The sequence below is a fragment of the Melanotaenia boesemani genome, chromosome 9 (assembly GCF_017639745.1).
Source record: "Melanotaenia boesemani isolate fMelBoe1 chromosome 9, fMelBoe1.pri, whole genome shotgun sequence".
Lineage (NCBI taxonomy): Eukaryota > Metazoa > Chordata > Actinopteri > Atheriniformes > Melanotaeniidae > Melanotaenia > Melanotaenia boesemani.
In genome coordinates, this window is record NC_055690.1 from 7,065,181 (window position 1) to 7,091,718 (window position 26,538).

At 39.9% G+C, this 26,538-nt stretch overlaps 2 protein-coding genes across 4 annotated transcripts; one reads left to right on the forward strand and one right to left on the reverse strand.

Moving 5' to 3' along the window:
- Positions 1–584: 584 nt before the first annotated feature.
- On the forward strand, positions 585–17,610 carry pcsk7 (proprotein convertase subtilisin/kexin type 7). 2 transcript variants are annotated; one of them, XM_041995026.1, is made up of 17 exons: positions 585–772; positions 1,789–2,096; positions 2,265–2,507; positions 4,378–4,512; positions 5,058–5,223; positions 5,304–5,394; positions 5,501–5,555; positions 5,729–5,867; positions 5,964–6,064; positions 10,216–10,383; positions 11,171–11,275; positions 11,395–11,497; positions 13,416–13,572; positions 13,713–13,807; positions 13,940–14,045; positions 14,121–14,238; positions 16,437–17,610. In XM_041995026.1, exons 2-17 carry the CDS (start codon positions 1,848–1,850, stop codon positions 16,719–16,721), a joined length of 2,316 nt encoding a protein of 771 aa, XP_041850960.1. In that variant the 5' UTR covers positions 585–772; positions 1,789–1,847; the 3' UTR covers positions 16,722–17,610. The 2 variants fall into 2 exon arrangements, with proteins under 2 accessions (XP_041850960.1, XP_041850961.1); XM_041995027.1 differs by having other exon boundaries at positions 585–720.
- A 1,784-nt stretch (positions 17,611–19,394) lies between these two features.
- tagln (transgelin) lies at positions 19,395–25,271 on the reverse strand. Of its 2 annotated transcripts, XM_041995277.1 has the most exons (6): positions 25,097–25,271; positions 21,719–21,762; positions 20,788–20,979; positions 20,483–20,654; positions 20,277–20,379; positions 19,395–20,184 (listed from the first exon to the last, which is right to left on the reverse strand). In XM_041995277.1, the coding sequence occupies exons 2-6, from the start codon at positions 21,728–21,730 to the stop codon at positions 20,046–20,048; spliced, it is 618 nt and encodes a 205-aa protein (XP_041851211.1). In that variant the 5' UTR covers positions 21,731–21,762; positions 25,097–25,271; the 3' UTR covers positions 19,395–20,045. The 2 variants fall into 2 exon arrangements, with proteins under 2 accessions (XP_041851211.1, XP_041851212.1); XM_041995278.1 differs by lacking the exon at positions 21,719–21,762 and having other exon boundaries at positions 25,097–25,269.
- Positions 25,272–26,538: the final 1,267 nt, after the last annotated feature.

The following is a 26,538-nucleotide window of genomic DNA, read 5'->3' on the forward strand; positions in this document are numbered from 1 at the left end:
AATAAATAAATGTGATAATAATAAATAAAAATTACTTAAATAAAAAATTAATTAAAGAATATATTAAATGAATTATTCAAATCTTGTTTTATAATGGTATTTATATTTATGTGTAACTTCTTTTTTTTAGTACCATGTATTTAATTTAACTTTTATTTTGTAATCCCATTTTTATTACTCTCTTTTGATGGAATAGAATAGAATAGATAGTGTCATTAAATAAATTAGATAATCATTAAAAAAAAATTATTTATTTATTTATTTATTATTATTTATTTAAAGTTGGCAAAGTTTCATATACATAAATGCAGATACATATGAAAGTAACCATTCCTCTAGTACATTTGCCCAGTTAAAAACTCTGAACCAGGAAGCTATAAAAACTATAACAGCTTGCAACAAATAAAACAAATGTTTTTTATGTTTATTTAATTTTATTCCCCCTAGCGTTAGAAAATATATGCATTTCACCAATTATTCTTTTGATTTTGGTGTTCACATTTTTAAATAAACCGTGCTGTAATGTGAATTGATCCTGGCGGAAGCTGGATGCCCTTTTAAGGAAAGAAAGTTAAAAAAAAAAAAAAGCATCATGGCTGCCATTTAGACGCTTCCGGGTCATTTCTCTCGGTTAGGAAGGTCCCAAAACAGACGATTCGACCGGACCATTAGCCGTTGCTGCTGCAGGACGGACACCAGCTTCATTTCAAGGCTATACCAGTATGATAACAACCACTTACACTGCGGTAGAAGCTCGAGTTTCATACTTCAGGTTGTTGTGCTGTGTTTTGTTTTTTGTTTTTTTTTGCTTGTTTTGTTGTTGTTGTTGTTTTTCCCCCATCGTTTTTATGGTAAGATTACATTTAGTTGTGTGAAAATGTGGAGGGATTGAATCATTTCAGAGACTCGGGAAGTAAACGATTAAACCTAACCCAAGAGCTTAACTAGCTGTCAAATAAGCTAGCTAGCAGGCTAAAGAAAAACGAAACAATCAGCAAAACTGGGAGCTCACGTTATGTTCGCGGAGGAGCTAACGTATATTATCTTAAAAGCCTGAATTTAAGCCAGTATTGACAATAGTGTGACATTATTGAAAACAGTAGTTAATTTGTGTAAACGTGGGGCTGTTATTAACGCTCCCGTTAATGTGTGTATTTACAGTACTGTGTATATGAATTTACAGTCGATGTTTTATCCTTAATAATAAGCTCAAAGGACAGATTAAACTGCAGATCTTCTTATATGAGTTTGATACTTATGCTCTGGGACAGTCTGACTCCAAGAAAATAGCCTGTTTATTTAAGTGTCCATAAGATCGATCATTCATCGAGGCAGACACATGGTTTTCATTGTAATTGTTGTGGTTAGCTGGGTTTGTGAACTGTGCATGCTGTACCTGTTACCATGCTTTGATTGTGGTTTTGTAATGCAGATATTAATTTTTATTGGTTAGTGGAAAACTCGTGCATTTTCCTGATTTTTTATTTTTATTCTATTTTTTAGGTTAAAACATGGCTATTGTAGGTTTTCTTATTTAGTTGTTTGCCCTACCAGTGTGTATAATATAGAAATTATCTTCACAGTAGTGTTATGCAGGAACCTTTATAAACAGGATGAGTATTAATCAGATCTGCTTCAGCCACAGCTCTCTGAACAAGCCTCCACTTAGTGTGATCCTGTCATTTTGCTAAGCTGTCTCTGAATGTGAAACATAGATGATAAGCAACCAGCCACTCATTCTCAGATTGTCTCCACTCATAACATATCTTTTTCCTGTCTTGTGTCCAGATTGCAGCTCAGATGAAGAGGGCTTGTATGATTGACCCTCTGTGTCACCCTTCCTTGCCATGGCAACACCCTACTTTCCCACGTTCCTTCTCCTCATTTTTGTGTCCTCCTTCACCCTCTTGCTGCTCATCCTTCTGCCCTCAGTAACCCCCTCTGTTCCCTTTGCATCCTTGTCTCATTCCTCATCTTGGCCATCACACTCTTGCGGTCCGGGTCAGTCTTGGGCAGTCCGGCTTCATGCCGGTCCACATCACGAGGAAGAGGATGGGGACGAGGGTTCTGTCCACTTGGATGTGATTGCCAACAGGGTACAGTATTCCATTTATGTAGTTTGTTTTATTTCCCCCTTTTTTGTTTTATTAGAATATCTCATGCACGTCTTGAATGTGGACCAGTAGGAAGACTTAAGCCGGCCATTTTTAGAGGTATTATTCTAGTTTAACTCACAGTCATCATCATTATTTTCTGTGTTACAGGTAGCAGAGCAGGCCGGACTCCAGAACCAGGGCCAGATTGGACAGCTGGAAGGCCATTACTTGCTGTGTACTGTGAAGCCTGATTCCGGATCTATGGGAGGTCTGTGGAGAAGAGGTGTCCAACCAGGGGATGTTCTAGCAGCCCATCCTCATGTCCTGTGGTACTCGAAGGAGAGAGTGCTCAGTCGTTCAAAAAGATCAATGGCATTTAACGATCCCAACTACCCTAAGCAGTGGCATTTGGTGAGGACCTTTACTGATTCTAAATCACTTCCAGGTACTAGTTCTGGGCTGGTGTTGCTTTACAAATGGTAGAGAGCTAATGGGGAGCTAAGTCCTTGTGCCACTGTAATATTCAAGTATGTTATTTTCTGGAAGCTTCTTATAGTGAACTCCTAACTTCTGTTGAGGCTAATGTTGTGTCCTGCCATTTGCTGGCTTAACCTGTGTATGTGTATGTGTGTGTGTGTGTGTGTGTGTGTGTGTGTGTGTGTATATATATATATATATATATATAAATTGATCAAGAAATAGAATATTTATCTGCAATGACTTGAAAGAGTCATGACATCCTGCTGACCTTTTTAAGAGAACTTGAAATTGGAATTTCAAAGTTCTTTAAAATAAACACTGTTACAAAAAATGTTGTTACATGAGGTTACACAAACAAAAAAAGTGGCCAAAAACTGAGGGGAAAAATTACGTAAATGGACAAAAAATGTCCCTAATCACCTACAAGGTTTAATGGATATTACCAGTCAGGATAAATTAGCACTATGACTAAGTAGAGCTTGACATATATGGGATTTTAATTGGTCAGTGTACCTTATTGGCTAGAATGTCCAGTATACAACACTGACATCATATTGTTGTGATTATATATTTTATTTTTCTCTGGAAAAAAACAACCCATAAACATGAAATGCCAAACTGCTGACAAGCGTTACATACTGCTTTGTTCCTGCTCAAGCTGAGATATCCTGCTTGTATCTACTAAATAACAAAAAACACTTTGGGAGACAGCTGCACGTATTTCTATACGTTTTCTAATTACTGGCCTCAGATAGTCCTGTGAACTAATCAGCCGATACCAGTTCAGCCTGATTAGATGGTTCTCAAACTATTACAGACAGCTTTCACCAGTTACAACTTGTTGCTTGCGATGCTTAGTGGTGCTGTTTATTAACATCAGCTATCAATATTTAAAGTAGACTGAGCAGGATATTCTTTCAGTAAACACTCATGGGTTCAAACAAAACTGTGCCATCTCCATCATATCTTGTGACCCATAAGAAGTGTGTCAAGTGCTAATCAAATATAGTTATCTGTTTTATGTTGTTTACACAAAGGCAGGGCAAATCCCTGTCAGCTGGCCGAAAGCAGCAAGATGAAACCAGTGCACGCTGGAAGTGTGTCATTAAAGCAGATGTAGAGACTTACAGCAGCACAGCTGAGGAGGTTTAAGGATGTTCGCTCTACATTTAAATTGAAAAAGACACACATATTGCATTGTTCCCAGTATTTCTATTTCTTTACACTTGTGACCCAAGATAGTGGCACATTTTCACCTTTTTACTCCAAAACTACAATAATAGTCAGTTGGATTCTCTCATGATAATCATTGCTGATGCACTTTGAACATTTTTTTAACATGCTCACCTCATAATTTTTAACTGCTGTGGCAAATTCGTTGAAGCAACATCTGATCAACTTACCAGTGAGAAGAAATTCAACTTGTTGTCTAGGTTGAGAATAACATGCAGATGGAGTGTTTTTTTTTTGTTTTTAATTAAATTCTTACCTTTTTGTAAACATCAAGTATGACAACCAGTTTGACTGAACTTATCAACAAAGCTGCATCAAATTCGCTTTGTATGTTTCAGTGAAACAAGATCTCTGTTTCTCATCTTAGTTTACCTGATTGGAATGGATTGTCTCGCTTCCTATTTTCATACAACAGCTAGCAAGCTTTATGCTCAAAATCCGCCCCTGGATACAGCATGTATGCTGTGGGGACAAAAAGCTGGTCCTAACCTCTTATACCCCTGCACAAATAGACTTGACCCATTTCTTGACCTTTACTTTAGAGTATGCTCCTTTTCTTGTTTTACAGCATAATGACATCAGTAGAGGTATGGATATCAACGTGACGGGAGTGTGGGAGCGCAACATCACTGGTCAGGGAGTCACAGTGGTGGTTGTGGATGATGGGGTGGAGCACACCCACCAGGACATTCAGCCCAATTATGTAAGTCACAACGACGACAACAACTAGAAATGTAGTCTGGGTTGCTTGTTGTGGCTTGTTGCAGATAAAAAAACACAAGGTGTATTCATAAAGGAGGCAAATTACATGTATTAGATGGTGCTTAGTGCTTTTGTCAAGACAGACGGTTGGTTGTATGTCGTTGTAATGGCATAATACCTTTCCACTATTGAAAATTACTGTGATACCTCTGTTGTAAGACTAAATGTGGACTTCTTAGGAAGTTTAAAAACAAAGAATATGACTCATAGCAAAAAGGGAGTCAGACATAACAAACTTTCCAGAAAAGAGAGAAGCATTGGCAGAAGTAGCAGTGCTTGAAATATTGATTATATTTAAATCCCATAATGAGCACAGAAATGTTTGGAAATTCCTCAAGCTGTTTCAGATCCTTTCTTTGTTTCCGTCACTAATGTTTTGTCTGGATCAGTTTAAAAAAAAACTGGTTAAACCTGTTTTGACCAAAAGAAAATGGAGTTTAAGGAGTGTACACCACATGCTCATAATCTATTTCACATCCTTTTTAGAGTCCAGAGGGAAGTTATGACCTCAACTCCAACGACCCCGACCCCATGCCTCACCCGGACGTCCAGAGCGACAACCATCATGGGACTCGATGTGCTGGAGAGATCGCAGCTGTTCCTAACAACAGCTTTTGTGCTGTGGGTGTGGCCTATGGCAGCAAGGTGGCAGGTATGCTACACTCAACATCAGCCTATTCAGCACTGTGAAGAGCCCTTTTCATATATTAACACTGAAATATTGCTGCTCAGGTATCCGAGTCCTGGATGGCCCGCTGACTGACAGCCTAGAGGCAATAGCCTTCAACAAACACTACCAAGTCAATGACATCTATAGCTGCAGGTAGCAGACAAGTCTTTACCTGATTGTATTTGGTATTTCTGTTGGGAAATTCGCCTTTATATTCAGGTGTTTTTAAGACTCTGATTTAGACTGTTGTGTCCTGTAGTTGGGGTCCAGATGATGATGGACACACTGTGGATGGACCTCATCCCCTGGGCAAGGTTAGAGAGTTTGGTTATGTCACTCTTTGTCCTGCAGAGGGCAGTATACCGCAATGGATTGTGCCATGGACATTGAAAAAGACTTGCAGTAAAAATGTGTGGAGTGGTTTGCAACTATTAATTCTTCTCTCATGGTCTTAATTCTGTTTTATTTTCACCTTTTTTTTCCACAGGCAGCTCTGCAGCATGGCGTGATTGCAGGCAGACAGGGTTTTGGGAGCATCTTTGTGGTTGCCAGTGGTAATGGAGGTCAATACAATGACAACTGCAACTATGATGGCTACGCCAATTCCATCTACACCATCACAATCGGTATGACATGGAAATGTGTGTCTTTGTATATGTTAGCAAGATTATGTGTGTTCTTGGTTGTGGATATGAATGTGTGTGTGTGTTTGCTTGTTGCAGGAGCAGTCGATGAGAAAGGGAGGATGCCCTTCTATGCAGAGGAGTGTGCATCCATGCTGGCTGTCACTTTCAGCAGTGGGGGAAACAAGCTGAGGAGCATCGTAGGTCTTGCTGAAGCTAACACACACTCAAATACACACAAATTCAAGTAAACAGTGGTGATCAAATGCATCTGCTGATTGTGAATTAGCAAGAAATGAAATCGGCTGTTCTGGATGCATTAACATGTGAGTACAGAGGTCATCTGTGATGCGTACCTAATGAGTGTAAGAAGGAGTTTGAGCTTGTGTGTACTGAACTTTTTTGAGTTGAGTGAGAGAAGCTCGACCAGTTGTCTTCTTCTCAAGGCTGCAAACAGGGCGACTCTCTTAACATGACATGTAAAGCAGTGTAGACGAGTCCGTGCAAATACTGGAAGTAAACCAGCCACCACTGCTGTGCTACTACTGTGGCATTTCAGTTCATGCCATAACAGAAAGGAAGAGAGAAGTACTATTTTCAGGGAATCTGTAAGGACTTGCTTAGTTCTTGGCTGTTTGAACAGAAGTGGAAAACTGAGAAAAAAAATGAATGCGAAGCACATAGACTTCTTATTTCATGAAGATTGTCTCTGTGGCAACGTGCGCACATCGGGGTGGAACAAATGATGTGTGGAAATAAAAAAAAAAAAAAAATTACTTAACACCTCCCCCCCGTGTTGAGTAATAGTGGGGAAAATTTTCAGCTTTTGTAAAAGTTTTAAATTTCTCTACCAACTTTTTTATAACTTATGAGATTTGTGTTGTATATTCAAGTGTGGATTGTCAGTTATTAAAATTAACTAATATGAAAAACAGAATAACTGAGATCACCAGATAAGATTATAGGTAACTGTGGGGCAGTGGTCAGTCCAGCTGTCCATGCTGGCGTCCATGTCTGCGAGTAGGAGCAACGTGGAGATGTGTTGCAGGAGTGGAGACGGTTGTCCCTTATGGCGTTACATTGCTGCCAAATACCTTGATGAGCGTATTTATCAATTCAGCAGCACATTTCTTAATCTAAGAGCTCATTGCTCTGATCGCAGGAGTTTTTAATTTCTTGCGGGGCCGTGAACATTACATGCTACCACACGGCTGGCTTTAATAATTAGATGAAAGTATGCCGTAACAACCTAATCACTTAACCTTACAAAAGTAAATTATATGGGTGGTTATCAGTAAGAAATATAGAGGCTAATGAGGACCATCATGTCTGATCTTTAATAAATGCTAGCTTGTTGGTTGAGATGAATATTTCCCTCCAAAAATGTATGAATTATTGTGCTGGTTACACTTATTTAATCTATGGTCAAACATGACTTGATCATCACTTAAATCAACATTAACATAATAATGCATTCATTGACAAACGTGTATGTGCAGCATTACTATGTTTATTTAGTTTTTATTTAGTATTATATTTGTTTTCTAAACTGTTGTTTAGAATCTTCCTGGTGCTCCCATAGGATTTTCCCCTTACTTTCAGGTTAAACTGTAGTGTTTGTAAATGTTTCCGTACCTTTTGGGAAATAAAGTTGCACCAAGCTATTAAAAAAATAATAAAAATGAATACAGCCAAGTCCCCTGCTGTGTTTTACGCTCGCTGTGCTGCGTTCACGGCCCCGCGAGTAATTAAAAGCTGCTGCGATCAGAGCAATGCGCTCTCTTGATTAAGAAATGCGCTGCTGAATTGATAAATACGCTCACCAGGGTATTTGGTACACTCATCAAGGTATTTGGCAGCGATGTAACGCCATAGTCGCTGTGTGTAAGCAGAAGAGGTGTTGCAGGGGTGGAGACGGGTCGCTGTGTTTAAGCAGAAGAGGTGTTGCAGGGGTGGAGACGGGTCGCTGTGTGTAAGCTGGAGAGGTGTTTGGGGGTGGAGACGGGTTGCTGTGTGTAAGCTGGAGAGGTGTTGGGGGGTGGAGACGGTTATTTAAAAGCCAGTGAAACAGCAGCTCCACATTAGGGGAAATGAGGACTATTTTCATCTACAGAAGCAGGCCAGCGATGACAGAAGTAAGGGCCCATTGAAGTTACTGACCTCTATTTGGTGATGTTTGTGGTCATCACCATGGTAACACAGTTTGCATCGAGGAAATCATCGCCAAGGGGAAAAATATTTATTCAGGACTGAACCATTGATCCACCAACACACAGTACACTCCCAGCTTGAGCACTTACCATACACTGCTTGTCGTGTTTTTCTTGAAAAGTGATCATGTGTAACATCTGGAGATTCATTAGCAAAGCAGAAAGTTAGGGATCAGAGTCTGTAGCGTTTGAACACTGTCCCCACAGAGACAGCTGTGCTGGATGAAGTTGACTAGCTTTTTGAAGGGACTGAAATAAATTTTCCAGCTACCAAATGTGGATAGGTTTTACAGCTACATCTGGTACCTCTGGTACTTGAATTCCATGCTGTCGCATGTGTAAGTGTGTGGCGGTATGGCAGTAATAAAGTTACTTGAATGCTTGACCAGTACGACAGTTTTTTTTACCACTTTTCACTGTACAGAGTAGATCTAAGTTAAGTAAATTTATCCTATAATTTACCTGGATTATCTGTTTAATTTTACTTCATCTTTTTTGGAGTGAATAGATGAAATATATTTTGGAACAAAGCATAAGAAGTGTGTGTTAAAACGGACTAAATATATTTTAAAGATCCCATATAATGTAAAATTCTCTTTCTGAAGGTTTTCTAACAGTCACATGTGGCCTCATAGCATATGTGCATACGGCCACTTTTAGCGAATGTGTGCTTAAATGAGCGAGTCTGAGAGCTTTCCCTTGTGACCTCACAAAGGGAAATAACCACTGCCCCTGGTGGGGGATGCTGTACCATAGAGGGGTGTGAACAGGCTCCGCTTATGAACATTTACAGGTTCAGATACATAAACAGTTCGTTCTCATTAAAATGGCTGAAATTAAGAAGGCTGAATTTGAGGTATTAAATTTAGAAAACAATGATGTTGGACCTCTGACACCCATATATGGAATTGTTGGGAAAACATGTTTAATATGGGACCTTTAAACGTTTTGCTACTTTACTCCACATTAAGGCTTAAAGGGACTTTTCTCTAATGATGTTTTTCTGTTACACTAATGCAGATTAAATGACACCAACCTCATTTTTCTGTTTGACTGGGAGTGCTGTGGACTGTATTATGAAGTATTTGTTACTAAATTCTCACCTTCCTTTGCAGTCATTGTATAAAACTCCTGTCTGTGATGTTTATGTTATGCAGTGATTCTGTTTGTAATCTGCCGGCGCCTTGCTACGTCCTGTTTGACTTGATCGTGATGTGAACATGTGCTACATGTTTTCTGCGTTGACAGACTGTTGATTTAATGAAGGAGGGGCAGCTATACATGATGTAGCTGCCCTTTCTGTTGTTTGCTTTGTATCACAGACATCTTTAAATTGCTTGTTTCTCCGTTACTGTGTCTCAGACCTCGTCTCTTTTCCCACAAGAATGTGATTAAACATGCATTTTTATTTTAATGACGTTGGATATAAGTGAGTCAAAAAGTTAAGTTCTGACGTTGCCATTTAGGAAGGGTGGCACAAGCACAACCTTAAATATTTAGAAACCTTCTACATGTCAGGAGTGGAGCCAGGAGAAGGCCAACATGTGAATAACTTGTAAACACAGAAGGCTGGGAACCAGCTGCTGGTGGAGATGGAAAATATGAACCGTTTGCTTGCTTGTGACTGGATTCGACTGCCTGTTGGATCCAGATGCTTCACGATTAGAGACAAACCTACAAACAAATAATGACGTTGGCCTCTTTTTTTTCATTTTCTTATTAAATCTTTTAGCATTTGTGAACTCGTTTTTCTGCTCTCTGTATGTTTATTGTAAGTTATCCCTCTTTCATTTTTATTGCTGCAACTATTTTCAGATTGTCTTTATTTTCATAAAGCTTGGCCTTCACCAGACCATAACCCCATGTTAGTGTAAGAAATTAATGACGCATAAACATTACTGAACTCTGGTCCTTACACTAAATCTGTCATATTGTAAAGATGGCTCCATAATGCAGGCCCTAGTTTTTATACTAAACTTTCTAAGCTCAGGATTTAGATTTCTTTCAGAATTGTGAGGATCATGGAAAAGCCCATGTATTAATGTAAACAATGCAGAGTTTACATCGAACCCTCATCAGAGCTGTTAACACTGTATAATTCAACATACTGCATTTCCAACACCACCTCTGTTGCTTCGCAGGTGACATCGGACTGGTCCATGCAGCAAGGGACTGGCTGCACGGATGGCCACACTGGTACGTCCGCTGCAGCCCCGCTGGCAGCCGGAATGGTGGCCCTCATGCTGCAGGTTCGGCCCTGCCTCAGCTGGAGGGACGTTCAGCATATCATCGCCTTCACTGCTACCAAGGTGGGCTTGATGTGACTGGATTTTAGAGCCAGAACAGACCAGGAAAACATCACTTCCTTTATAGATTAGATCTTATTGACAAAATAGAGAGGGTAAAAAGTACTCTTACGTAATCTTAAAGTGTTGAATTCTGTGCCATGGTGAAAAATACTAAGCTTTTATTTGTGTACTAAACTTCTACTGCAGCTGAATAGTCATGTTTATATCTTGTTCACTTACTGTGTTTTCTGCTTTCTACCAAGTTAATATTAGTTATTATTTTGAGGGAAAAAATATTTCTATAACCAACTAAAACGTTTTCTATGAAGGAAGCAGAAACATGTGAAGCTGAATTAAGCTTTGTTACTGGTGGATAAACAACCCAGCACAGGCAATTTGATTCAGTGTTTTCAGGTTGAGAACAATTGGGAGCTATCAGTTTTAGATGGTATCACTTTACCAGTTGGTGTATAATGAAATGGTTTGTATCTTATTATAAAACTCTTCAGTGATCAAAACCAAGACAGGACAGAATTTAAGGCAATGCTTTCAAATTGTATTTGTAAAAGAAATACAGTGGATAGACTTGAACATATGTAACATATGGACATGTGAGTCCATTTTAATGTCCCCAAACTGAAGTATTTTCTAAAAATTGTAAATATATAGTATAACTGATCCATAAAAAGACTGAAAACATGCCGGTAGATGTCCTGGCTGTGTCTAAAGGTGTCTGTTTCACCATTGTAACATAATATAAACACAACATAAACTTGGATGTGTGTGTTTTGGCTGTGTTTTTGAGCAGTGCGACAGTAATGCCGACTGGAGAGTAAATGGAGCTGGTTTTCATCACAGCCACCAGCACGGCTTCGGTTTGCTCAACGCATGGAGGCTCGTTAACGCCGCCAAGGTATCGATAGATGGATGGATGAGATACTTGATGCAACTCTTTTCATTTAATAAAGTCTGGACTGTATTAAATCCATGCCATAATGTCCACAACAAGTCAGATTTCTCTGTTTATCTCAGGTGTGGGAATCGGTGCCTTTCCTTGTGTCCTATCAGAGTTCGGTCATAAAGGAGGAAGTCCCCATCCTGACCTATTCCAAGGAGCTTATCCGTACCTGGAATGGTAACGCTTTCTATTTATCTGCTCCTCCCGCTCTCGTGGGTCTGTACTGACAGTAGCCTGTTGAGTTTACATATTGCAGCATGTAACTGAGTCCATCCCTCCCGCCCTGGCTGCCTGCTCCTCAGTCTGCCTGTCCATATTAGGAAATGTTCACTTGTTTGTGAGTTTCCTTGGTGAGATACTTTTTTAAAAAAATTTTTTCTTCGTGTCCCTTCTTTAGTTTCATTTCCAGTTCTCCTCAGTCAGTGTTTATCCGTATTCACTTCTCCCCACTCAGATTTTCTCATATTTAACACAGTCCGTGTGTAATCCGTCCCTCTCACACCTTTTATGCAAACGCTCCTGGTGATGACATCATTGTAACACAAACATTTCCCTTTCCCATCTCTTTTCCTCTCCTCCCTTGATCTTTATCTCCCCTGTTTTATGGCCTTGTTGCAGTTAGCAGTTCAGCAGCAGACAAGCATGTGTATGTTTGTTCGCATGCAACAAGCTCCTCAAGGACAGAAATGCTGATAGTAACAAAACAGCCTCGAACGGGGTTTCTTTTCATTAAGGGATGAAGGCACGTCAGACTGCTCTACATGTGTCTCTTCTAACATTTTATTTTCAGCTCATGTTTGTCAAATCCCTGATGGGATAAAGCAGATTTGTTGGCCACACTGTTCAGTATTTGTTGTCGTTTCTATGTATTTTGACAGGAAAGAAATAGATTGCATAAAATGAAAAATAAAAAAAAAAAGCATAGAAAAGCTAAAAGAGCACAAAATTTACAGATAAAAAGATTAAAATTCTGCTTTTTTGTTAACGTTGCATGCCCAGAGATTACAATCATCAGAAAAATCAGAAATTAGTATAGCAAAGCTGAATAAAAACACAAAAATAAGAATATTACTAAACTGAGCAGATATACAGCACAGATGAAAAGTTTTAATACATCCACCTTTTCTTTTTAGTGGCCTTCTACTTAACTAAAACTAAAACACAAAACCAAATCAGAGACAGAAAAACTAAGTTTTACAGAAATGAGTATTAACAAGATTGCAGGAAAATTGTATTAATTTAGTATTTCACCAGCGAAGTTGATGCTTGGCAAGGCAAACCTTTTTGTCATCATCGTCATCAAATGGAAAGTAAAGACTCCTTCACTTCCAGAGAGTTGTTTTTTTTCTTTGGTTTGTTCATTTATTAATCTTAATTGTCATCAGATCGGTGATAAAAATACATCACCACATCTTTAACATCCCCTTCTTCTTCCTTTCTCCTTTTCTTTCACACTCAGTCTTTATTTTTTCTAATTCCATTTGACCCTTACTTGCTGTCTGTCTCCTTCTTTCTCTCTACATCTGCCGCTCAACTCGCTCCGTCTACACCTCTGTTTACACTCCCTCTCCTCTTGTCTTTTTATGCCTCTCTCTACCCTGAGGATGTGTACAGCCCTAAATGGTCAGGGAGAACTGGGGCTCATTAGAAGTCAGAACCAAGAAAATGCTGAGAAATTACCAGACACTCGTCCTCAGGGGGTGGACGGATGTCAGGAGACAAGCTGATAACAGTTTCAAGGAAAAACAAGATTGAAGACAGATCCAGAATGTGGTGGAAGAATGAATTCACAGGCCTCCTAACTATTATCTTGTTTCTCTGTTGTGATCAATAACAGATCACTTCAAATTCAGTGTTTACATTTCGATTATCACACATTAGTATGTCATGCACTCGTCAATATTGTTTAATATGTAAACAGAAGCTGTAAAAGTGGTTTAAACTGCAGAAATCCCACATGTAGGTGATGTCATTTCAGCAGTGTGAACATATTTATTGTAAAAGTTGAATATCTTTCAACATAACCAAAACAAACAAACATATGCAGTATTTGTTGACATATACAGACTAAGCTGCTTTTCTTCTCTTCTTTCAGTCTCCGCTGCCGACCTGAAACAGTCTGGGATGGAGACGCTGGAGCACGTAGCCGTTACCATGACAATAACCCACCCTTGCCGTGGTAACGTGGAGATAGTGTTAGTCTGCCCCAGCGGCATGGCATCAGTCATCGGGGCTCGCAGAGCCGTCGACAGGTACGTGCAGACATACGCTGCTGTTGCTCAGTACAATATGTTACTAGTGTTGATGGAGAAACCAAGAGGAGATATTTATTTCTATGAAAAGATTTATAGAAACTTTAATAAAGTTGTGTGCATCTTTGTTGTGTGCATAGAGATGCTGCAGGCTACCAGGACTGGACTTTTTCCACTGTGCGTTGTTGGGGAGAGAAAGCCGAAGGCCAATACACTCTGAAGATATCTGACCACAGTGAGATGCTGCTACACACACCGACACATGATGACCACTATGATCTAAAACCAACGAGTTGGAGATGCAAACATACACATCTCTGGTTTCTTTTATGGTTGAGACCCTTCCTGACGCGTATTTGTTCTGCAGAGGATGCTGTGTCTGACCAGTGTACCGCTTTGGGTGTGCTGAAGCAGTGGAAGCTGACCCTGTATGGTTCATCTATGACCTACAGCGAGGTGAAGGACAGGCAGAGGTAAGGACTTGATCACCCTGTCGGCTGCAGTGGTTCTGGTTCTTTCATTGCGCTGACTTGTTCATTGGTTGGCAGGCTGGTTGAGGAGGCTGTAAGTGGTAAATATTTGGACAGCAACTTCTCCCTGCCCTGTCCTCCCGGCTTGGATGTCCCTCCAGAGATCATCAACCCTTTCACCTCAAACAGCCTCAAGGTAAAGGCAAATCTCTCACAGAAAAATACCTCAGAGGCAGTTTTATGTCAGACTTCATCAAACCTCTACCCATCTAGCTGTGATTGGGTCAAACCGACAGCTCACTGTGTCCCAAATGATTCTGCATGTAGGATTTCAGTTAAAGAAACATTTAGGTTTTAGTTTTTCTGAGGAGGAATTTTCTTGTGTTGTTTCTTCTGTCTGTTTAGATCACTGATAACAATCTCAGACATTAGTTTCTCAGGTAAGCTTAGTTAAAGGAAACTTCTTAAGGAGGTTGGTCCACATGATCAAGCAAATAGGTTTTCTTACACTATGGTGGAAAAAGAAGAAGTATCCTGCAAATACGAAGTGTGAAGTAGTGCAATGCTTTGCAAAAGGAAGGAAAATATTGGATAATTCATAAAAAATTGGGCAAGGTGATTGTACTGTTGAAAAAGTGTGATTCTTAGAGCAAACTGGTTCATTCAAATAAAAGTATATCAAGGAAAGTCTCCATCAGACAAATGCATCATATTCTGAAAAGCCACTGATGAACAACAAGGTGTTTGAAGCTGCTGGTGTGTCTGGAATACCAAGAACCACTACATGCAGGATACACCAAGGGCTGCAGCTGTGTATAAAACTACATTTCAGACATCCTAACCAATGCTGTTCTGGGCTGGAATAATGGGGAGTGAGGTGGTGGTGCCAGAGGGTGTCAAAATGACCTCTGTAAAAAATGTTCAGTTTCTTCTCTGCAGTAAACACTCCCATGCTGCAAAAAAAAAAAACAACAAAAAAATAAACACATTGAATCTTTAGCTATTAAGGGAGCTATAAAGGGAGAAAAGATCATGGTGTGGAGCAGGGGGTCGCGTTGACCAAATATTTTCCGTTGTTGACCTTTTTTTTTTAAACTGACAGAAAAATCTGAAAGCCATCTGTCATTTTGACAGATTGCAATTCACACCTCTGACCACTTGGAATCATATGAGCATATTAATTAGATATTATCTCTTGATGCATGACCTCATTGGACTTACTTGGAAAAATGACCACTGCGGGTCACAGACCGTTGAACCACCGGTGCAGAAGGAGCGATGCTGCGGGATTTCCTCCCGCTGAAGCGAGTGCTTGCGGGTTCAGGAGTCTTACCGACTTCTGACCACTTAGAGAAATTTTCCCTGATTTCTAAACTCTGGCTGAAGTGGCGCTTGTAATTCCAGTTTCTGGTGTAGCAGCACAGAGCACATTCAGCCTCCAGAACAACATCAAAACAAAAAGTCCAAAACCTTATGACAACAGCCTCTGCAGCAATCCCATTTGAGACATTTGATTGTTTATAAGGAAGCGCACAATTCAAGTCCATGCAGACCAGGATGAAGGTGTGAGACTGAGGGTCCAGGCCACAGCAGGTGAACTGTTCTCATATTAAATGCAGTCATTTAATTTCTTTGTTTATTTGTAGCTACTGGGGCCACAGTTGGTGGATTTTCTGTTCAGCTTGTTCAGACTGAATATGAAGTAAAAATTAATAAAAATTAAACGCTATTAAATTTTAAATTATATTTTAAAAAAAATTTAGGTGACTGGTAAACATAGACTGACTGGATTTTTATGACCCTGTCAGTCAAAATGACAGACAACGAAAAGGTCCTGCGTCTCATGGTGTAGGCACCATCATTCTATGACCTCAACCCTAATGAGAGCCTGTGGAGCATCCTTAAATGGGAGATCTGAGGCTGGGGGGCAGTAGACCTACAAAGTGCAACTTGAGGACGTAATTCTGGTCTCCTCAATGAGATCCAGGAGGAAAATACCCATGGGCTTCCAAGTTTAATGAATGAAAGAGTTTTTAAGGTAATATCTAGGAAGGGCTTCTATGCTAACATGGAACTTGATATCTGAAACACTGGATTGTACATAATTGACAAAAAATGCAATTTTCATCACTGATAGTTTTGTGCAATAAAATCCAAATTATTATACAACTTAATATAATTTTAATCACTGTAATTTGCATTGATTATTTAGGAGAAACAAAAATGGCATATGCAAAATAATGAACACTCTACACCTTTTATCTCCAAAAGAAACTTGCCAGGAAGAGACTTCCTCAGATAAAACAAAGCTGTCTTTCTTCACATTAACACAGTCATCCATCAGCGATCTTAAGATGTACCACCTCTTTGTCTTTATCTGTACTCTTCCCTCAGTTCCTGCTGTTGCTTGGATGCTTTGCCCTCTTCTGGTCCCTCTACTACACACTGGAGGTCACGTTCGCCCACAAGGACCTCAGGGGCCTCCTGTGCCTGCCCAAGAGACGAAGCGGTCGTAGAGTCAGGTGGGAGCACCGAGAGAGAACAGTGGAGGAGGCTGTAGCAGAGGAGGTAGATGAGTACGAGGATGAAGAGGAACAGGACTCAGGGGTGGAGCTACATGCAGTGCTGGACTCTGACGCTCAAGTGCCTCTCATCACTGGAGAACGGCTGGCAACATAGCACTGAACCACATGATGGGTCAAAACCCTCTGACTCCTTGTGCCCATGGGACATCTCAGGCTTCTCTTCCTCTCCTTCTTCCAAGACTGCCTCAGAGAGGACTGCAAGGGAACCTGAATGAAGAGGGGACTGTTTGTCCTCATCTTTACTTACCAGACAAGTGGCCTTGTGTGTGTCAGTCTGTGATTGTGTGCGTTTTTTGTACACCTCTTTCTAAAAAAAAATGATGATCAATTGACAGTTTTTTTTCTTTTTGTGTCACGGGTTGAAATTCTTCTAACAAATAGGTTGTCTTTAAAGGTGGGTGTCAGACTGGAAAGGGATTACTGCCCCAGTATAATCTCACATTCACGTTTATTTATTTGTAAAATTTCCACACAAAGAAAAACTTAGGATTCATGGGATTCACTGGGGACACCTGTGGAGTTAAAATGTCACATTTGTGCACTGTAGGAAAGGATGAAAGCTGTGAGTGTGTGTGTGTGTGAGATGACATGCAAGGTCTTCCATTGTGAAGTGCAATATGAGGTTTCACAAACGTATCAATGTTTTTTTGAGGCATTTACACCCATTTTTGTTGTTTTTTTTTTTTGTTTTTTTTTAACTGCGTTATCAACTACCGATTAAAACTTGAAGAGGGGTTTTCAGGTGTGGGATTTTCACTTAGTATTTTTTTATGAATGATAATATATAAACAGTGTGTGCCTGCTGTACAGATGTTCTATATACTGTTTAAAGATTTCTATAAACTCTTTTTAAGAATGTTTAAAGAGCTGTATTTTTTCTTTTTCCCTTTTATGTGAATGAGTGTTTGGAGTTCAGCTGAGATCTGTGTTTTGCTGTGCAAGTCACAGGTGATTTTAAATGAAAATAAAAATAATTAGGACTGCTTCTGGGATATCTGTTTGCTAGTATGTGACATGTGGCGTCCCGGATTAAAAAGTGGTAGCCTGTGCGGTTTCTCAGCCTCAAGACGTTACTAACATTCAACTGACACTACAAGGCTTGATGATATGGATTTTGGTACACAGCATGTGTGGGGCCATTTTAAAATTGAAAACACCCACACTGAAAACTGCTGGCTGAGCTGCAGCATGAATCTTCTATTTTTTGGTACTAGACAGCTGCCCTTTCCACCCAAGTTATGGCCCTTTTCCTCTATGCCCTTTGACTAATTTTTTAGTTTTCCATTAGGTTTTTTTAGCACCTACTTGGCCAGGCTTCCAATAAGTCGAGCCTACAGACTGCAGGCCACTGATTGGGCAGGGAAGCGATATCGGTAGATAAATTATGAGAGAAGCCTCTTAGTAAACTCTAGTGATGTGCGATACCACTCATTTTCTTTCTGATCCTGTACCAAGTAAAATACAAGCCAGTATCGGCAATGCCGATCCAGTACCGACACTTTGTACAGAAACTTAATGTGTTTGGAAAGTCACTTTCAAAGCAGGCTGCAATGATGGAAAAGAAGTGGTAGTTACATTCTTATACAATACTTTGAGACTCAAAATTAAATTCCCAATAAAATGCATAAATAAAAAAATAAATGCAACAATAATTATGTTTGTTAAAACCTACATATTAAATTATTTAGTTAACCGTCAGTCTAAACAAATAAAAAGGGATGGATGTTATTGTCTTTTTATCCTATAATATTTTTCATCCATATTTTTATTTTTAAAAACCCTACAATGGCTGCTTTACTGAATATTTAATGACCCCATCTTAAGCAGCATCCTTACCCACTAAATTTAGGCCTGGTGAATTGATGTGAGCTGACCTAAAGGACACAGCTGAGCGCATACTGATATTTATTGCATAAGTTTCTTATTTCATAATCATATCTAATACTGTACATAACAAAACATGATGTAATAGTCTTTAGAATGAGGAGAACACTTGTTTGAACATCAACACGAAAACCTAAACCTAGCAGACAGATGAAAATCACTTTACCTAATTTACCATCAGTGTTACACAACTCCACATGTTGAATAGTGGTTAGTACCTGTTGCAGCATCAAAGGACTCCCAAGAGTGACGTGTCTCGCGCTTGCAGCAGCTGACCCGCAAATTTTCTCCTCTTCCTCATCATAATCTAATTATGTTCTGTTTTATGGTTGACTCTCAGTTATTGTCGTGTTTGTGTCGTATACCAACAACGTTGCAGGACTTTCGGGCCGCTTTACCATAAGAATCTCAACTACATGGTTCTCATTTGTTATGGAAAATGACCTAAAACAAGTATAACTGAGTAGGTACTAGAAAAGATTTGTCAACTTTCTGAAATGGAAATTAGGAACCCAAGAGGTGGTGGACAACTTTTATCCCTAGACTACCTGGGTGTGCGAGGTCCTGTCCATTGTTTAATCCATCCATAGGAAAGGAACAGGCAGCCACGATGAGAAGAGTGATATTTGTTTAGGATAGAAGAGCTTCTTTTCCAGGACAAAGTGTATTCCTTATCAGTTCAATAGAGGCACATCTTTTAGTTTTATAGGTGCAGCTTACCTTTAAACTGTATTTAAAGGGATGTTTGGCAACTCCAATAACAGAAATGAAGGTGTATGTGCACAGAATGATGTTTTTTCTACCGTCTTTCACATGCTAATTATATAATATGGCCATGCTCTGTTAAGAAACAACAAAAATGAGATGTTTTCACACAGGTGTAATACAAATGTGTCTTTTTTTTTAATATGGCAAGACTAAAATATCCAGAATCACAAGTCAGGCCATAAATGTATGTCAAAGTCATTATTTAATAAGACAATGTACAAAAAGATTGGCACTGACATTACAGGTGTTACAAAACAATATTGTTGCAGTGAGAAAACACAGGTCTCTGAAATTTTTGTAAACAAATTGGTATTTTTGTTTGAATCCAGACTCAAAATGTAAAATAAATCTTACACTATGATTCAAAAGTCTGCGATGGATCAGAGGTGAATATAGAGAATTAGCCAAGATAAGAAAACTGTTTCTTCCATTTTGAATGATGAAAGAATAGATTTTCTTTTGGTATTTGATGGTTTGGTTTATCTCCTAAATAGTTCTTTGGTCATTTCATGGTTACCACTGCATCTTCAGGCTTTTGGTTGTACAGGTAGTCCTGCAGTTGGAAGACAAAGCGTGGTGAGGTCTGCAGTTGTCCCCAGTGAAGGCACGTACTTAAGTACTTGATGGAAAGTTTTAAGACTAGAGAAGTAGTTGTAAGGAAATCCCTTCATTCTAAAGCAGAGAGGGGCATTGAAGTGGAACAGTTGGCTGGGTTAAAGGGGTATCTGATGCTAAAGAGGTTTCGGATTTGCGTAGCTCAGTGATTTTACATGATCTGTCGGGGTCTTCCGTAGCTCATGCCCTCCTGACTGGCTCCCTTATTGGACCCCATCTGCAAGCCAATCACATTTTTGCCTGCCTTCAGCTGGTCGTCGCTGAAGTCTCGCTTGTTCTCTTGTGCTTTCCTGCAGCATTAAAAATAAAAATGTTTATCAAGTAGACAAAATCACAACACTTTTTAAGAGTCTGTTGACCTAGTTTATTCCATCTGACTCACTTGAAGAACCAGTTAGGGTCTCCATTGTACGTGCCTTCGTCCTTAGTGACGGCCAAGCTACCCAGAGCTGACAGGGTCCTCTGCACTGCAGCAAGGTCCTTACCTGTAGAAGCAAATAAAGTCTGAATTATGAAAGGATCAGTTATCCCACCAAAACCTTGCCTACTATCCCTGAATGTTTGCAGCAACTTGGGAACCATTCCAACCTTCCCAGAGGTCCACGGTCTGGAACATGTCAGTTTTAGTGACGCCATACTTCTCTGCAGCGTTGAGGAACTGTGAGATCTGTTCCATCTGCTTGAAGGCCATGGGCGAGCTCTGAATCTTCTTCACAGGTTTATCTCCAGCGAACAAACTGTTAATAAGTTCACTCAGGATCTGATGAGACAAGATGGAACAAAAGGAAGTAGAGCAGGTGATGAGGAAGGAAAGGGAGGAGAAGCACAAAAAATATTCATCCCGAGGAAAGTTGTACTAAAAATAATTAGTCAAACAGGGTGAGTGCACTCACACATCCGTCTTTCAACCAGGCCTGGAAACCCATTTTGCCGGGTTCGGGCTTTCCCACACCGGAGCCACACTGACGGCTGATCCACTCCACTAGGATCTGCTCCAAATCTGGGTCATATTTGCTGTCGATCTTATCCTGAACCTGCCGGCTCATGCCGTAGGATGGACCTTTGTTAGCCATGCCGCTGACGTTCTGGGAGGTAAGACAGATGGACGAAAATGTAGAGAACGAAATCCGATCTTCATGTGAAACCTTTATGTCTATTGTCACAATATGGAAGATGAAAGTGATGATTGGCAGCTCAGGTAATAATTCTTACCTGTTTATTATAAATTAAAACCAATATTAATGTAATACTACAAAACTTTGTCACTTTGCTGCCTAAGTGCACAATTCAATCCCATTTTTACAGCATTTAGTTACTTTCAAATAAGACAAACAACAGCTGGGATTTACACATTGCAGAATAATGTAGCATACAAAATACACCAGCACAAACACTGACGACATGCAGGCCAGAAGCGTGTTTTTACGAGTGTAAATGCTCAGCGCTCATTTTGAATACCTTTCTCAGAACAGTAGCAATAACAGCTTTGTGTCTCCTAATGTACTCCATTCAGCCGTGTAAGAACCATCAGCATGTCTGAGGCAAAATGGTGTACAGTGGGAGCTCTATGTCAGCCAGCTGAGTTTTGTCCTTTTACACACACACACACACACACACACACACACACACACACACACACACACACACACACACACACACACACACACACATTTCCATCCTGTAGGCAGTAGGTCTGCCAGCACATACACACTGCCAGCAAAAAGTTATTTTTCTTATGTTCTTTCAGTTTTATGCCTTTGTATTGCCTCTGGGCAAACAGCCAAGTGCAAAACTCATATCAAAGTGCTGTCAGCACCATCCAACCTTTGTTGCCATCTTGATGTCAGGTCACGTCAACGATCCTGTTCCTGGGGAGGTTCAGAGTTAGGATGTTAAAGGTTAAAACGAGGACTTATGGAGTCTCATTTCTGGCACAGGACGAGATGTGTTGTTGCCAGGAGCGACGGTACATTTCTGTTTGTGAGCAGTAAACTTTTAACTATAGTTTTATTAGGGAGCGATAACAGATAATATGTGTAAGAAAAATGTAAAACCTGCAACAGATATGTGCAAATATGTGCAGAACATACACTGTACATAAAAGATGAAGATGGCCATTGGAGGTTGTTACTTAACTTGTGATTTTACAATCATTATTTTGGCTTTTCGGAGTCTGAAGGGCAGTGAAAGGAAGGATATTTTTTCTAGACTCTGTGGATACCGAGTCTGGGAAGAACAGTCTGTGCACTGGAGTGGTGATGTATTTCAGATAAGTGTTTGCTGGCTAGCTCTGTGCCAGGTTGTGGCTATTGTGGTTGTATCAGTCAAGTTTGCTAGCATGACTCAGAAAAACAAGTTTGAATTCAACCACAGGCACTACAGTTTAATATTTCTGTATGCCTCTGTGTTTAGTTTCTAGTTAGAGCAATAAGGAAGTGGAGATTTTTAGTTACTGAGTCTATTTAGATACAGAGCAAACAGTGAAAAGGATCCGCCCTTTCTTCTCTTCCCTTCATTTCAGGGGAAAAAAACAGAACTTTGGGAGCTAAGTTAAATCTGATGAGAAGTCAGTTTTGGATAAAAAAACAAACAACCATAAGTAAAGAACCCATGGCAATTACTTTTACTTAGTTTTAAATAAGTTAATTAAAAATATATGCCTAAGATGTTACTGGCTTCCTGTGTGGAGCATCCACAGTGTGTTACCACCAACCCTGTTTAATATTTTTGCATTCCCTGCGGTGCTTTTCCAGACCACCAAAAACCAAACACACATGCCAGACAACACACTCACTTACATACACCCGCAACGTTAGATACTCCATCATCGTCTCCTTTGTGGGCATACACAAACACATTCTTATACACCATGCTATTCTCACTGACATCCGTCATTATGCAATCATTATTACAGAGTAATGTTTGTCTGGTATGTCCGTAACTTTCCCCCTTTTCTCCCCCCTCTTCATTGGCCTCTAGTTGTTAGCCTCATAAACTACTCTGTGAACCACAATTGCAAATAACATACAATATACTCTTTGTAGGAGGAAAAAAAAAAAAAGAAAATATGTTCTTTTCATTGCACGAAGAGAAGAAAAGAATAGAGAATGTGCTTGCATGCATGCATATTTTTGGAGGTTAAGTGAGTCCGTTACAGCCTGTTCTTTTTTGCTGGTATTTATGAGTATCCAGGGTCCTGTTGTTATGCTTGGGATTCAGCCAAGGATCCAGTAAGTCAGGATTATCTTCAAAACGAGCTTCTGTGCCGTCTGGCTGCCTCTCCTCTCCTATTACAAACTACTCGTGATATTACTTTTCCCCCTTCACATAGCTTCAACAAAACCTGTTTTTTTCTGAAGTTACTTCTGTTAAAATTTTTACTTCAGCTGCCAGCACCCTACAAATGCTGCCACCTCTGACAAGCATTATAACTAAGAAATAGTTACATGACATTTCTGCCATTATAAAGATAAATAGTCAACTACTGCTGTCACTAGAGCTGCTACATGAATTAGTATTGCAATGAAATTGGATTTATAATTATTATAATACCATATTTTCTTTTGAAAACAAACCAATTAAGAAAAATATAAAAATTAGTAAAACCAAATGCTTATAAGATGGAAAAAAGGTTAAAGTGTCTCCTCTCAAAGTCCCAAAGTACTGTATCCCACAAACATGACTTCATTGCTTCTGTCCCCACATTCATCCATGTCTCCCTCTTGTGTTTTTACTGCTCTGTTTCTCTATTACCATGGTAATATGCCTAATGCCAGAACAGGAAACCAGTGCGAGGGCTGTGGCTGCTGTGGCAGCCTGTGGGGACTTGGCGTCATGCAGCCTTGCCTCCTCTACAGTTAACCAGCTAACCACCAAATAATGATTTGGTATGAATGAGCTGTGTTTAGCAAAGTAATCATTTGATGCCTCAGTATGAGTTTGAAACAGACCAGTGTAGGGTGAAATGCATAGAGATGGTTGGTTTTATCAGTTAAGTGGAAGGAAGCTCAAGCAGCTTAATGATGGATGATTGTTTCAGCTTCAGAGTTATTTTTGTTACATGTCTCTAGTTTCCTAAAGCTGTTGGGAAACTGATGCTTTGCCCTGAGCTGCCAGACTGTTGTGAGCACAGAAAAGGATTTTGTGAAACTGCTGCCAAGGCCCTTCGCAGCTCTGATTATTCTGACAAACTGTGTAACTGCTGTTTGTCAGAGCTGATGTATTACCTTTGACTTTGATGGCTCAATGCTCCGGAGCCACTGTTTCACATTAATGAACAGTACTTGGCTTTATGATCCGCTGTGCCTCTGCTTTGTTTATAAGCTGCCACAGTTTAGATAGTGTTATCTGCTCCTGTTGCTGCTGTTCAGAAACTAAGCTGCCCAATGGTTCGTCACATCTGCTGCTGGCCTCCTTTTACTGGAATCATGAGTGTGCTGCCATTCTTAATGATTATCTAGTTATCAGTCCAAATATATATTTAAAAAAAAACATTAGACTCAAATATGACCACAAAGATTAATTTTTGTGTCTAAATGTCAGCATACGTACGTTGATTTGCTACCGTGCATCTGTATCCCCCTCAATAGGTGTTTATATATATATATATATATATATATATATATATATATATAAACCTATGATGGACTGGCAACCTATCTAGGGTATACCCTGCATCTCGCCCGCAAAAGGCTCCAGGATCCCCGCGACCCTTGGGCTAAGGGGTATAGAGGATGGATGGATGGATGGATGGATGGATGGATGGATGGATGGATGGATGGATGGATGGATGGATGGAAAACCAGTATATGGCAGTGGATCATTCGCATGTGCAAATGAAACTATATATAGGTGGTGCACTTGCAAAAATATGCAGCACAGTCTGGATCTTTTTTCTGGTTCTGCAGTCTCACTTCGCCGGGAAAATTATTAGATTATCCCTCAAATTCATCAAGATCACATTTAAGAGAAGCAGGGAGGATATTTGCAACAAGTCTAACTTATTCGTAAGGTAGGTTATGTGTGGAAAAACACTGTAAAACAGCTTTTAATTTAAGTCCTTTTTACCTTAAAATCCTGCTGTTGTCACCTTTATATTAATAGAAAAGAAACCTAAAGAAACATTGTTGGATGGGATGTTACGATGGTCTTAAAGTAGGGGAATTCATCTTTTACGGAAGAATAAACAAGAAGCATACTCACTGTGTGGAGAATTAGGCGAGTTCTCTGCTGGCCGCTGGTGCAGTGTGTGGAACCAGTCTGGATGCTTGACCGAGTGTTTGTATATCCTTTGCAGGGACCTCCCTCCCAAAAATGCCGGCTTGAAAAGGTTGCAGAGGAGGAAAGATGACTTCACTGGTCTGATCAGAGACAAGAGGGAGGGTGGATGAGAGAGGGAGAGCGAAGGAGAAATAGGAGGGAGAGAGGGGAAGGAAAAAAGGAAACTTCATCCTTATAAGGCCACGGCCTTTCAGCAGCTCCCTCTCTCTGTGTTTTGCGTCTCCTTCTCTCACGTCAGGTTGAAACACCCAGCCTTATTTGGATAGCTTCTCCATGTGGAGGAGAGAGACAGCAGCCAGGCAGCTTTGGTTTGGTCAGAGGGAATTCTCCAAATACTTTCACCACATCACTACTCATTCAAAGAGGCTAAATGTTGAGTATGAGGGGGATGGGAGGAATTAAAACAAAATCGAAATAATTTATAATTGGTTATAGGGAAGAGAGTAAAGGAGTAGGTCATTTCCTTTGTTATAGTGGCAGGCTCATGAGGAGAGGGGTAAGATGGGCCAGTAGTCATTATTTAGACAGAGAATTCCTTGTAAGTCCTGGGTGCTGTCTACGATCTGTCTGTGTATACCCAACCAGTCCATTACGAATGCTTTTTGGCATGCAGCATCATTTAATGTTCAACGTTTGCTTATAACCGATCCTCAATGGAAAGTTTGAAGTTGGTCTAATCACACTCTGGATGGGAAACTCATGCAACCACATTAACCGTCAAACACACGAGTGAACTCTGCTGAGACAAAGAGTCAGATTTCAGTGGTGAAAAATATTTTCTGTACCAGCTGAACAAAGACATGTCAACATTAAGACTTGAGTCTTGATATTATTAGCCTGTTTCTGCACCCTGTTTCTGCACTTCATGTGCAGGATGTGAATAATGAGCATTTGCTGCAAAATGACTCTGTAAAGTGCCTTTACTAGTATTTAAACAGGGAAATAAACCAACAACAAAACAATAAACTCTGCCACATGTGAATTGTCTACATTTCTGGCTCTGTAATCTTCAGGTTTTATTGCTCTGCTCCCTTCATTTAATGCTGCTCCCATCAGCTGAAACGAGAGCAGAGCCAGATGTTACCGTGCACGGTCTCATGCGTCATATGTTGTTTGAATTTAAAGTTGCAGCTGGCTCTGATGAAGATGATTCAAATCAGATAAAGCTGCAACGATCAAGCAAACAGTGCAATTATAAGCATTTGCTGACCTTAATGAGCACTTGAAAACAAACCACATGCATAGTTTGTAACACTGCTTGCAAGTGGACGGGATTTAAACCCTGGACCGTTGTGCTGATCAGTTATGTTGTCTATTTTACCTCATAAGAATATAACTTCAAAAATATGATCATTTCTAACAAA

Excerpts from the sequence above, each read along its gene's own strand:
- pcsk7 (XM_041995026.1), top strand. The coding sequence starts at position 1,848 with ATGGCAACACCCTACTTTCCCACGTTCCTTCTCCTCATTTTTGTGTCC. Across the intron at positions 6,065-10,215 it reads GAAACAAGCTGAGGAGCATC|GTGACATCGGACTGGTCCAT; the intron begins GTAGGTCTTGCT and ends GTTGCTTCGCAG. Across the intron at positions 13,573-13,712 it reads GCTCGCAGAGCCGTCGACAG|AGATGCTGCAGGCTACCAGG; the intron begins GTACGTGCAGAC and ends TTGTGTGCATAG.
- tagln (XM_041995277.1), bottom strand. Across the intron at positions 20,655-20,787 it reads CCTGGTTGAAAGACGGATGT|ATCCTGAGTGAACTTATTAA; the intron begins GTGAGTGCACTC and ends TTGTCTCATCAG. Across the intron at positions 20,185-20,276 it reads GACCCTAACTGGTTCTTCAA|GAAAGCACAAGAGAACAAGC; the intron begins GTGAGTCAGATG and ends TTAATGCTGCAG.